Raw genomic sequence first — 13319 nt, 5'->3', positions numbered from 1 at the left:
AGGAAAATGTTCTTGACAATTCTAAAAAATTATCCTCCTTCTCAAAATAGGCTCTTAACACCAACTGTTCTGTGTGAAAAATCCCTGAAGAGAGAAGACTTCTATAACAATGGCTATAAGTATTTTTATCATTTTACTGAATGTTGACATTACTTTGTAAACTACTTTTATCCTGAAAGGTGGTTCACGTAGAACTAAATAAAAGAAACATTTGTTTTCTTTTAGGAAGTTTTGGCACCTTGGAATCTGCAGCATCTTAGTTTAGAATGACACAGGCCATTTAAGCTATGATTATTGACTATGTAACACTTCCTGTTTCTACCTTAGGTTTGATGACAGAATGACTACATCTAGAAAAAGAGTAGCTCAGATTTTAATCTGCCACTCCCAAGTGATGCAAATGGTAACATAATGCCCTCTACTATCCTTTATGAAAGTGAACCATACATATTCCCACCAAATCTGAACAATAAAAAGAACTGAAATAAAGAAATAATGACATAGTAACCATAAGATTTTTTAAATATGGCAAGAAGCTACAATGGTGAAAAAAAGTATGCTTAAATACAATTCTCAAAAAGATGAAACAATTGGAAAAATTCAAGCTTCTTTTTTCTCCCCCAGCAGTATGTTAGCGTCACCGGGAATAGACAAAATGCCATTTCTCACATTTTACTGTTCTTGTTCATTCCTTTTTTTTTAAATCATGTAAAATATTTTCCCCACATTTTACTGTTCTTGTTCATTCTTTTTTTTTTAAATCATGTAAAATATTTTGCAGTCGTGAGAATTCCCAATCGTAAATCCTTTCTTACTTGCCTGTTTTGCAATCATGTTTTTATATTAACTATCTCTGATCAGAATGAATTTTTTTCACATGCCAGGACAGAAGTCTAAAAGGAAAAGAAGGGCTAGGAAATTTGTAAATTCATGTAATGCACAAGTTGCTATTACAGATACAGATAAAAGAAATCATGCCAGACTAAGTTTCTCTTTCTACGATGAAGAAAAATACCCAAAGTATATTTGCTGAAGAAATAGCAGAATGCTTTAGCTCTTAAATTCTGTTTTACAGCAGTATTGTGATACCATAATTAGAGGAAACATTTATTGGCTTACTGTTTAAAGTTTGAGAAATGCTCCCTCTGCTGGTTTGAAAGCTGAAAAACATTCTAATACATACACCAGAGATTTTACAAGAAAAAAGAACAGAATACGAGGTACAGGTACAGCATTTAGTGACTTCAAAGTTACAAAAGCACTGGAAAAAGTGACTTATGACCGATTTTCACATTGTGACCATTGCAGCATCTTCATGGTCACATGATCAAAATTCAGTTGTTTGGCAACTGGCATGTATTTATGACAGCTGCACTGTTGGGGGAGGGGGGGTCATCACCGTTTATAACCTTCCCAGACAGCTTTTGACAAGCGAAGTCAATTGGGGGGAGGGGAGCCAGATTTGCTTAATGACCACAAGATTCACTTAACAACTGCACCAATTCACTTAACTGTGGCAAAATGGTCATAAAATAGGGCAAAACCCACTTAACAAGTGCTTTGCTTAGCAACAGAAATTTCAGGCTCAATTGTGGTCGTAAATCAAGGACTACTTGTGCCTAAATTCAATTGTAGGGCTTGTAGATCTAGTTGATTTTTTTTTAATTTTCCAAACCGCTTATAGTGCTGTAAAGCACTATAAAGCGGTATATAAGTCTAAGTGCTAGTATCATTAATCAATTAGCTGACCGCCCCTCCTGACAGAGCAAGCCATTGATTGAGTTATTTGAGTAAATTCTAAAATATTATGAAAATGTCTGCTCTGAATATGTACCTAGAACAACGGAGTTGCTTCCAGTGGGGAATGGCAGCCTGATGCTCTCCAAAACTTTCTAGAAGTCTGGAGAGCTGCTGCAACTTTTAAAAGCCAACTGGAAGGTGAATTATGGTGGGCTTTTATCTCCCTGAATCAAAGAAAGATTGAGAGATTAACCACATAGGTTCCAGACTGCATTTCTGCAGTTCCACAGTTCATTCTGATAACTGCAGAAATGGAAAAGATTTTGTAGCTAGATCGGAAACCCTGGATTTTTATCTGTACTCCTAACTGCAGCAAAGCCATTACAGATTTTACAGCCTTGCTATCCCAATCTCTTAATCACTTTAAGAAGTAATCAATTATAGCTGGAGAGAGATTTCCTTTTGCAGCAAAGACTCCTTGCATTGAGTTAAAATACAAAATAGACTTTGGTTTAAAGGTTTAAACAGCGTGTCTCGCTGTTGTCTGCAGGCAAACACGTTGTAAGGTAAAAAAAAAACTTCTCACGAGTTTGAGAAGTTTGATTGAACTCGCAAGAAGTTTTCTTTTACCCTATAACGTGTTTGCCTGCAGACAACGGTGAGACACGCTATGGAGTGCAAGGCATTACCTGCATGTATAAATTAGTTAACATTACTTATGCCATTACTAAGTTAATTAAAGATAACAGCAGTGCATAAGAATATTTCTTAATCATCTCTAAAGTTCTGCATAACAAAAGATAAGGAAAAAACTCAGATGTGAGGTTGAGTTACTATGGAGACATTTCTATTTGTAAGAAGGAAGGCTTGTGTTTTTCTCCCTTGTCTACCTGGGACATTTTTGCTTTTAATTAAAAATGACTATTAGAAAAACGACAAAACAGGACAGAAGAGACTCACTAGAGCAGCGGTCACCAACTGGTGGTCCGTGGACCACTGGTGGTCCGCGAGAAAATTTTGGTAGTCCGAAGAAAAATTATTTGCATTTTTTTTATATTGCACTTAATCAGGGGTCCTCAAATTATAGCCCCTGGGCCAGATACATGCAATGAACGTTTGTGTTGCTGCAGAGAGTCTCCCTCTTCGAGGTCTTTTTGTGTGGGTCAGAGGGGGGAAGAAATTCTGACTTGGGGTCTGCTTCAGCCTCCTGGTGTGGGGCTTTGGGAGAAGGCTAGAGGGAACTGCTGCTGGTGGCAAGGAGCTGGAGGGCCTTGTGGCAAGGAGCTGGAGGGCCTTGTTCCAGTAGGACTGCATCATGGCCTGGAACTGGCTGACCATCTCAGCCTGCTGAGCCTCCAGGCACCAGTACCTGGCCTTGCATTCCTGCAGGTCTTCCCTCTGCTTGGAAAGCTTATGCTTATAGTCCTCACCTCACTGAGGTGACTCTTCTCGGTCAGATCCAATTTGAACTGAGCCAGCTGTTTTCTCTTCACCACTCTTTCTCGTGGTGGCTACTTAGCTCCAACAACTGCTTCCTGTTGGGGCCCTAAGGAGCCCAGGCGGGGAGGCGAGGAGTGGCTGGCAGGAGAGTGTGAGTAGTGGCAGGTGAGGTGCCCCTCGATGTGAGTGACATCGAGTTGGTCACGCCCACCCAGTCACATGACTACCTAGCCACGTCCACCCAGCCGGTCATTAGGCAGATTATATTAGTGGTCCGTGGGATTTAAAAGTATGAATTTAGTGGTCCCTGAGGTCCAAAAGGTTGGGGGCCCCTGCACTACAGTAACCTGCAATTACACAAGATACATTTCAGAATTTTTTCAATAAATGATAAATAAATTTGGTCAGATGGCGGGAAAGTGATATTTTTAAAAACAAATGAAAGATTTGTAAAACTAAGACAGGTGATGAAAGAAGATGTTAATAAAATATCTGGAAAGGTAAAACAAATGTTCCACAAAGTGGAAAATTTAGAGAGGAAGTCAGGCATCCAAGGTAGAGAATTGGAAACAGAATTGGATAAACTGGCTCTACTAGAATTGAGAGGAAAAGATTTTGCCTGAGATTTAGACCTATTTTAGAGGTACCAGATAAAAATATTAAAGATAGGGTTCTTAATGTTTCGGCATTATTTTTGAATCTGAATGAGGACGGTATGGAAAATTATACTGATAACATTTGTGAAATATATTCCAGATTTTCCAGACTGAGAAATGTTCCTAGGGAAAAAGAAAGAAGAAAAGGGACCAGTCTTGCAGTAGCATTTTAATACAAAATTGAAATTGGATACTGATATAATTTTGAAAGTGATTCACATCAGAATTTAGAATCAAAGGGCTGGAAGAGACCTTGGAGATCTGCCAGGCCAATTCCACCTCAAGGCAGAAGATCTTATTCCATCCTGGACAATCTTTTCTTGAAAACCTCCAGCAATGGAGCACCCACAAGTTCCAGCTTGGGTCTCTTTTTAATGAGTTTCCACCTATAGCTTCTTGCCCTGCCTTTTACTTAGGACCTGTATATCTATGTGACCACCTTTTCCCAATGAATTGGGAGATAGGGGAAATGTGCCTTGTCTATGTTCCTTCTCTTAGGGAATGTCATCTTCAGACCCCTCTCAATAGAGACTCCTGTTCTTGGATCTCTAGTCCACTGGTTTTTCAGAAAGCCATTAAAATCTTGCTTTTGGGGAAAGGTTTGGGAATAAACTGATGATGGGGGAAGGGGGACTCCCGCTATGTGTTTTTGTGGCTGTCCTTAGGATGCAACTATTATTTAGCTGTTATTTATTACAGAGTTTATTTTAATGCTATATATTTTTATTTTATTGATTTTAACCCACCTTGGGTCCTGTTGGATGGAGCCACATATAAAATATAGTTATAAATAATCTGGAAATGTGAATTAGACATTACTACTTTAAGTTAAAAGAGAATCTGCAAGCTGTCAGTCAAACCTGCAAGTATCTATAACTCAACATTAGAATTTCTGTACTATATTAGAGTATATTGCAAATATATAGTAATATGGAAGTTAATTATAGGCTTTGCTCTTTACTAAGTCTGCAATCTTAGGTATACGTGCATAGAAGTAAATTCTAGAGAACACAATGGAAGATTCATCTAAGTAAAAAATGTGTAGATGAGAACTAAGGCTGAAAGACTTCTTGTTCATGTATGCCACTCAATTATTTTCCTCTGGTCCACTATCATAACCCTCAAATACTCTATGCAGTAATAGAGCAATATTTCCATAGCACAATCACCTTTGGGTCCAACAAATATAGAGAGGCAGATGGTGAAAACATCTGTAAGCAAACAGTCCTATCTTTCAAGCACCATCAGTCTGAAGATCACTGGAGAAAATTAAAATTTCACACCCTTATTGCACGAAGGCAAACATATGGCCTTATTTCATCTTAATGTGTATGCATCCTCAAAATCTTGCATAATACATGTGCCTGTGGGCCAAAATCCCAAGGCTAAATCAGAAGTTATATGCATAGAGTCCAGCTGCTTTCAAATTAAACTCTGTGGATGGGTACATATGCTCTTTTTAATAAGGTTCTAAGTTATATCCTCCAGTTAAAAAAATAAGACCAAGAAGTCAATTATGAAAACCAATTAGAAGCTTATTAAACACTATGTGATTAGCCTAAGATAATTAAACCAGATTGCTCAAAGATCAGAATTTTCTTCACACATGGCTACTCTGTAAAACATGATATAGCACACAGCCTTTATTTAGCCATCATTAATTCCATTCACCTGTGAAGACATATGGTTACATGTAAATTCTTAAACTGACAAACCAATTCAAGGAAACCAGACCCAAAGAGATACCAGACACAACCTGTTTTCATTATTTAGTTTATCTAAATAAACTTGCTGTTACCATTCCAATAACTGCATTACTTAATAAACAAATTACAGAACATGAAAAGCAATATAGAAACTGAAATTGAATAAATCCTCTCTATACACCACTATATTCCTGCAATATATCATAGGATCTTCCAAGAAATCTTGATGAAATCTGTATCCAGGTCATGAATGAGATACAACAATGTCCTTCCTTGTGGCAAGAGGCTTTTTTTTAAATTTACAAAATAGGAAATGCTCCAACCCACCCAAAGTCTTATAGGCCTATTTCTTGAGTGAATGTAGATTATAGATCTATAGACTATACTTGCAGAGAAATTAAATGGCTTCTTAACTGATCCAATACATCCTGACCTAACTAAATTTGCTCTAAAGAAATATATGACACATTTTAAACACCACGGAGAATATAAATCAGAAAAATATGACACAAAAAGATTGTGATAAATTAGAAGAGCCTTGATGGCGCAGCAGACTAAAGTGCTGTTAACTAACACCAGCTGCCTGCAATTACTGCAAGTTCAAATCTCACCAGGCTCAAGGTTGACTCAACCTTCCATCCTTTCAAGATAGGTAAAATGAGGACCTGGTTTGTGGGGGCAATAAGCAGACTTTGTATAAAAAAGAACACCGCTTAGGGGGCCCCGAAAGCCCTACTAAGCAGGTATATACAAAAGTACGAAGGCTATTGCTTAACGCATTGTAAGCCGCCCTGAGTCTCCAGAGAAGGGCAGCATATAAATCGAACCAATAAATAAATAAATAAATAAATAAATAAATAAATAAATAAATAAATAAATAAATAAATAGCTCTTAACAAATATGACTTTGAGGAAGGTGGACCATAGTTTGAATTTTTTTATATAAATAAAGGGCATTTCTAAAGAAGAAGAAGCTATGATAATGGTAAATGGAATTTATTACAATAATGTATTATAATGAAAAGAATATACAATCTTGTCCTGCCACTTTTTATTTTTATTGGTTTTAAAGATAGTGAAGGAAAATATAGCAGGAATACCAATAATAAATATTTTATCAAGAATTAATTTATTTCAAATGAGCCCAATAAGAATTGAAAACAAACTATAAAGTGAGTGGCAGAGACAATTAATTTATTTTATCTGGTCAAATAAAAGGCCAGGGCTTAAAGATATTTGCAATTAATAAAGAACAAAATGTATTAGCAACACATTAAACTATACTACCATATAGCTGTCTAACTTGGATTAAACACCGGATTGTATCACTTATGGATACATTACTTCTCCTGAAAGAGCAGGATTCCTAGAAGATTTGCATAAATAACTTGGAATAAAACAGAAATGTACTATCTGTAAGAGATCATTAATTATAAATAGCACACTAAATGTATGGGATAAAAACAGAAAAAATAAGTCCAAACATATCACTCCTTGCTTTAACATTAATTATTTTCATTAAGGTGAAGTAAAAAAAAGATAAATAGAAATTGTATATCCTACATGATTTAATTTTTATTAAAACAAAGATGAAAGCTTTCAAGACTCTCTGGAATAGTTAAAAATCACTTCAATTATTTTAATATTTTCAAATAAGCATCATATCTAAAAGGAATTACAAAAATAAGTGAATACTTAAGAAATTTGACTGATTTTTAAAAACAGCATCTGTTGAGGCTAAGTTATGATTCAGAAACCGCACACATTAAAAGATTGCATGATGAAATGAATGTAAAATGTAAGCAATACAAATGATAGCAACAGTGGGAATATCAACGGAAGACAAATATTAAATTTATTGTGACCATTACACTTTAAAAAACACTAGTATAAGATGCTTCAGTGCTAGTATATTGCTCTAGGGCCGATTGCTGAAATAAATAAAAACTGCTAGAAATGAAATAAGGTCAGATATCTTTTTCATATTTGGCAGAATGTTATAAAGTACAGTAATTCTGGAAAATGATGTATTATAAAATAAAATAAATCTTAAAGGTTGAATACTCTTTCCTGCCAGCTGTTTTATTTCCCCAATAAATATTACCAAGTTAATATCTTATAAAGTATGCAGAGTTGCCTTTGTATATAATAACAGATGGCAGGATACTTTATTCTTCCTACTAGAAATCCATGGTATATCTCAATATTCAAGATGTACTTCAATAGAACATACAACCTATTGCCTCTATATTGTAAATTGGAAGTTACCACAACATGGATACTACAGCCAGACTGTAGGATACAGCCAGGAAGAGTATATTATTGTAGACGTATGAACCTAATTTGATTAATATCATTGTAAGAAACATTTCATAAAAGGGTATCTGAAACTTTAAAAAGACGATCATTTAGGGCAGTGTTCTCAACCTTCTTAATGCCGCGACCCTTTAATACAGTTCCTCATGTTGTGGTGACCCCCAACTAGGGGTGGGTTCTAAATTTTTTTACTACCGGTTCTGTGGGTGTGGCTTATTTTGTGGGCATGGCTTGGAGGTCATGTGACTGGGTGGGCGTGGTTAGCTGGTCATGTGACCGGGTGGCCATGGCTATGTGTATAGGGACTACTCAGAGGGCTGAAAAAAGTCATTTCTGACAGGTCCTCGCACTTTTGACTGGTCCTCACACTTATGACCATCCTCACATTTATGCCCGTGCAGCATTCTTAACAACCATGTCACTCATTTCACAACTGCTTCTCTTCACCATAGTGATAAGATAGAGCAAAAAACGTAAAATGTGAGGATAGTCGTAAATTCGAGATCTGGTCAAAAGTGCGAGGACCAGTCAAAAATAACTTTTTCAGCCCTCTGAGTAGTCCATGTGCACAAAAGGACTACCCAGAGGGCTGAAAAAAGTGATTTCTGACAGGTCCTTGCACTTTTGACCGGTCTTCGCACTTATGACTGGTCATCATTTATGCCCATTGTAGCATTCTTAACAACTCATTTCACAACTGCTTCTCTTCACCATGGTGACAAGATAGGGCAAAAACATAAAATGTCAGGACAGTTGTAAGTTCGAGGACTGGTCAAAAGTGTGAGGACCAGTCAGAAATAACTTTTTCAGCCCTCTGAGTAGTCCATATGCATAAAAGGATACAGCAATAGAGAGGGATGAAGGAAGGGAAGGGAAATTAGAGTAGAAGTGAGGGTAAGAGAGGGAGGAAGAGAGGAGGAGAAGGAGAAAGGAAGAGGAAGTAGGGAGGAGAAGAAGAGGGGGAAGAAGAGAAAGTAAAAAGGAAAGAAAAGAGAGAGGTGGTAGGTTTGAGGAGAAAGATTGCTGTACAATAAAAAAGATGAAAGGGAAGAAAGCCAACCCCAAACAAATATAAAGATATTAAAATAAAGAATGAATTGTTAAACTTTAAAGAATAAAAGAGAACAAATATGAATAAATAACAATAATTAGAAACACACATACAAACATACAATCTATTTTCTTTGAACAGAGTATTTGGCCGGTTCACAAATTTAAACAGTGTTTAGTCATTTCAATTAAATTTACAATTTCTGTATTTCCTTTTTGCCATATTTATTCCTCATCTATTTTTGTAAAAAAACCAATATTACCCTTCATCCTCATCTCTAATCTTAATCAAATTCAATTTTTCCCTTCTATTCTATATTATACCCCTTCCCATTGTCATCTATTTTTATATCCATCCTCACATTGGTTAATTATGTAATATTACAGTTGTTTAATATAAATTCAACATTTTAATATAAATCAATTAGTTATATAACTACCTTTTTTGTATATTAATCAATATGAACATGAATATTCCAATTATTTCCATGCAATCCAATTTCTTACAAATCAATTAATTATATTTACCAATAATAATAAACCAAATAATTTCCCCCATATATTCCTCCAAATCACAACTTAACCATTTCTGCTTTCAACACAATATACAATAGTATCTCAATTATTACAATTCCCTAGTTAAATAGAGCTTTTTTTCTTTTGTGTTTTAAAATCTTGAACTCTCCTCTTTTTCCCTAAATTTTCCATTGTTTGCACCTACCTTTTTTGGTGAGGGAAAAGAAAAGAAATCTGCCTGCCTAATTTTCCAACGTTGCAGCAACAGCAAAGCCTTTACTTTCAGTTTCGTGTTTCAGCAGAGCTAGGGGGAAAAAAATCTCTCCAGCAAGCAGCAGAGCCCTAAGCAAAACAGCTGAGAGCAAATCAGCTGAGAGTCGGGAGCCGATCTAATCAAGGGCTAATTAGCCTATGCTGAAGCTCCACGGGCCAATAAAATTACAAAAAAACACCAAACCATTTGTTAAATTGCTGGCTCGCCCGCCCCTCGCCCACCACTATTTATTGGCAATAAATAGTGGTGCGGAGGGGCGGGGCAAGCCAGCAATTTAACAAACGGTTCGGCTGCACCACTAGCTATAGGGCGGCCCTTTGAAGCCCCGCGGCAAGAATTTAAACAGTTTTTTTTCCCTCTAGCCATCAGCTGGGACTCAGGAGGCAGTAATAGATTGGGAGTGGGCGGGGTAAGCGAACGGCCAGCGATCCAACAGAGCAGAGAGTGAGGGTGAGTGAAGGCATGGGGGAGGGCGAGAGAGGGCTTTGGCGACCCCTGTGAAATGGCCGTTCGACCCCCAAAGGGGTCACGACCCCCAGGTTGCAAACCGCTGATTTAGGGAGAATGCAGCATCTGGCAAAGAAGGTCAAGCCCAAGAAAGATTAACAACTCACTACCACAGGGGTTGGCCACTTCCATGTAGACAAAATCCGCAGTTTTACTTTTCTAGCTGGCCAGCAGGCTAATTAAATGTTTCCACTGCCTCATCTTAGTAGCTTTGTAAAATAAACAGATTGAGAGACTTTTAAGCTTGTTACTTTAATGAGCTTGCTTAGAAGTTTTCTATTGTTGTTAAATAATATCAAGAATTAAATGAAGTCCTGAAGAACTTGAAAACTTCCCTCTCTCCCTATTTAAGAAGATTGTGATCATTTTCTCCCTTAAGGTGGACCATGTAACTCATAGGTCTTCAAACTTGGCAGCTTTAAGACTTATGGACTTCAACTCCCAGAATTCCCAACATAGCTGGCTGGACAATTCTGGGAGTTGAAGTCCACAAGTCTTAAAGCTGCCTCGTTTGGGGACCCCTGAAGTAACATAACACAATGAATTATTTATCATACATATTATAAAATCCTATAACATGTAATTATTCAATAATCTGATTAAATTCTACTGGTTTTCTTCATATACCCCCTCAGTAGGTCATGTAGATTTAGATGTAAAAAATAGAACTGTGATTATTTTTCAGCCTTGATACACAAAGCAAACACTTCCAGATCACCGGACATTAACATTAGAAAAATTTAGGGTAAAAAAAAAATCTCATTTCACTATTAGCCAAAAAATTACAGAAGCAGAGTAGATAATTACTGAGATGTGAATTTTAGAGTATCTGGTTATTTTATTATCAATATTGAAAGTGCAAGTATAAAATATTAAATGTAGTGCCCAATTCCACAGAAAAAGGAAAGCAAAAGCAATATTTTTCATTAGTACAGAAGATATCAAGATAGCTATTATTCTTCCTTTAAATATGATCAAACTTGTAGTAGTTCAACTATTTTCTCAACTCTACTGCTAAATCTACAATTAAAATAATTATCACGTAACAGAAGAACATGGGAATTATTGTAAAAAATAGCTGATCCAAGCAAAGTCTCTCAACAACTTAAGATTTGAATAGAAAAATCACTTTCTTCTAGAAAGTTTCATCTTTCTTTTTCCTTGCACCATTTTAATTTCTTACATTTCAAAGCCTTTAAAAATCCTCCTTTAAAAATAGTCCATAATGTAAATACCAAATTATTTTTGCAATTAGCTTTTTTGATTAGAGCATTTTCACTTTTATATTAGAACACTTAGAATAGGTCAGACTTGGTGGGGCTTCAAAGACAAATCAAGATGGAATCTAGCTAGAAAAATCTAGCACTCTTACCTCCTGAGTGAATCCTCCTCTGAAATTTCCTCAGGCATTTCCTGGTTTAAGGCGTCCTGTGATACATTCTCAGGTCTATTTGAAGCAGATTGGCTGTAAATTCTTTCCCAGTGCCCCGTCTCTTGATTAAAGACCCCTCTCACAGTCCTTTCCTCTTGAGGATTAGATGATCTTCTCAGGGGCAGCCTGCTAGAGGGAGAAGTTCGGCTTTCCATTCTCTCAGGTGGTGGTAGCTGGCTACTGCTGGATGGCACCCCCTCAAATGTGCTTTGGGACTGCCCTGGTGCATAGCTGGGTGTGCTTCTTTCCCAGCGAAGTGTGTCATTGTTAAAAGTCAGCAGGTTGTGACAGGCGCGACAGCGATTCAGATGCCCCCGTGACAAATTGGAATTGTTTTCACTGCTATGTGGGGTCTGTTGATGAGAAGGACCAGGCCTATCAGGCTCAATGTTGTTATTAAGCATTTCCTGGGCCTGATGTGACTGACTAGGTTCACCACTTATCCCCTGATCTAGTTCTTGAAGCCTATCATATTCCAAGAAGAACCGCCTCAAGTCACATTGAAGCTCATTGCGAAGGCTGGCTGGATTGCTTGGGCCAGTACTACTGGTGCTGTCTGCTTCAGCTTCAGGAGCTGGGAAACCCCTTCCTTCTGTAGCTGAAGTATATACAGAGGATTGGGAACTTCCTTCCTGCTGTCTCAGCACCGACAACAAACTCACTGAAGAGGCACTGGTTCTAGGAGGAGGCATACCTTCCAACTCAGAGCGAGGGCCCAAATTCAACACTGTTCGAGTCCACTCAGAACTCTCCAACCCTGAGACCATCTGTCTTGGGTGGATCCTGGACGGATGGCCTGACAAAGACCCAGTAAGGGATCTACGAGTGGGGCCCAGGCTAAAGTTGCGCAGGGTGTTGCCAGCAGTACTGCTCTGAACAGTGCTGAAAGCAGATGGTCGATTAAGGAGTCCCTGCTCCTGCTGTGCTGAAGATGCCTGCTCCTGGGGTTGGTAAGGTTCCATTTGCACAGAAGAAAAGGAAGTGCCAGTGGACCCAGAGGATGTGGAAGGGGCGTTGTCCTGGGATGGGAAGAGAGAAGATGGAAGTCTTGCACTAGAACATCGCCTGCAAAGGCACAAAACCCCCAGATGCTGGCAACATTTTACTGAGGGGTAATTGACAGGCTCACTGAGGCCATTATAGGCAGATGCTCTAGAGGTTTCACTAGCTGGAGGTGGTGGAGGAGGAGGAGGAGGAGGTGGAGGAGGAGGAGGTGGAGGTGGTGGGGGAGGAGGAGGCGGAGGAGGAGGGGAGGGAGTAGCAGAGTCTTGCATGGCGTTTTGCTCTCCCACCTGGATACCAGAAGAGCGTGATGACAGCATATGCAGGAAATTATGAAGGAGTGGTGTGCGTCTCACTGGTTGAGATTGGAGAATGGAACGTTGACGATAATGTGGCATTTCTGTACTATCGACAGGTATTTCCACCTCTTCATCATTCTGCAGAATAAAGTGCGCACAATCAATCAACTCATAAGGGAGGGGACCCCTCAGACAGTTAGAAAGATAAAGCAGAAAATGCTTTTCTTGAGTTGGATAGAATTACTAACGACCTTTTATTAGAATGGTCAGATTAGATTCAGAAAATTCCATGTAATAATGCTGTAAATTCCCACAAAGATATAGTACAGTTCTTTCAAAGAGAGCAATGCAGCTAATATGGCTCAAAAAACAATCAGCACA

The 13319-nt window shown here is 38.0% G+C and overlaps 1 protein-coding gene across 9 annotated transcripts in view; it reads right to left on the bottom strand.

Moving 5' to 3' along the window:
• AMBRA1 (autophagy and beclin 1 regulator 1) overlaps positions 1 to 13319 on the bottom strand; it is a 158465-nt gene that overhangs the window by 133132 nt on the left and 12014 nt on the right. For 5 of the 9 annotated variants that reach the window (XM_060687582.2, XM_060687581.2, XM_087883228.1 and 2 more), the window contains one exon: positions 11578 to 13076. In XM_060687582.2, coding sequence (XP_060543565.2) covers positions 11578 to 13076 — 1499 coding nt within the window. The remainder of the gene's footprint in view (positions 1 to 11577; positions 13077 to 13319) is intronic. The other 4 variants (XM_087883229.1, XM_087883231.1, XM_060687584.2 and 1 more) reach the window with 1 other exon arrangement.

Source organism: Pantherophis guttatus, chromosome 1 (assembly GCF_059756535.1).
Source record: "Pantherophis guttatus breed Tessera chromosome 1, ASM5975653v1, whole genome shotgun sequence".
Lineage (NCBI taxonomy): Eukaryota > Metazoa > Chordata > Lepidosauria > Squamata > Colubridae > Pantherophis > Pantherophis guttatus.
This window is presented reverse-complemented; position numbering and strand designations above follow the sequence as displayed.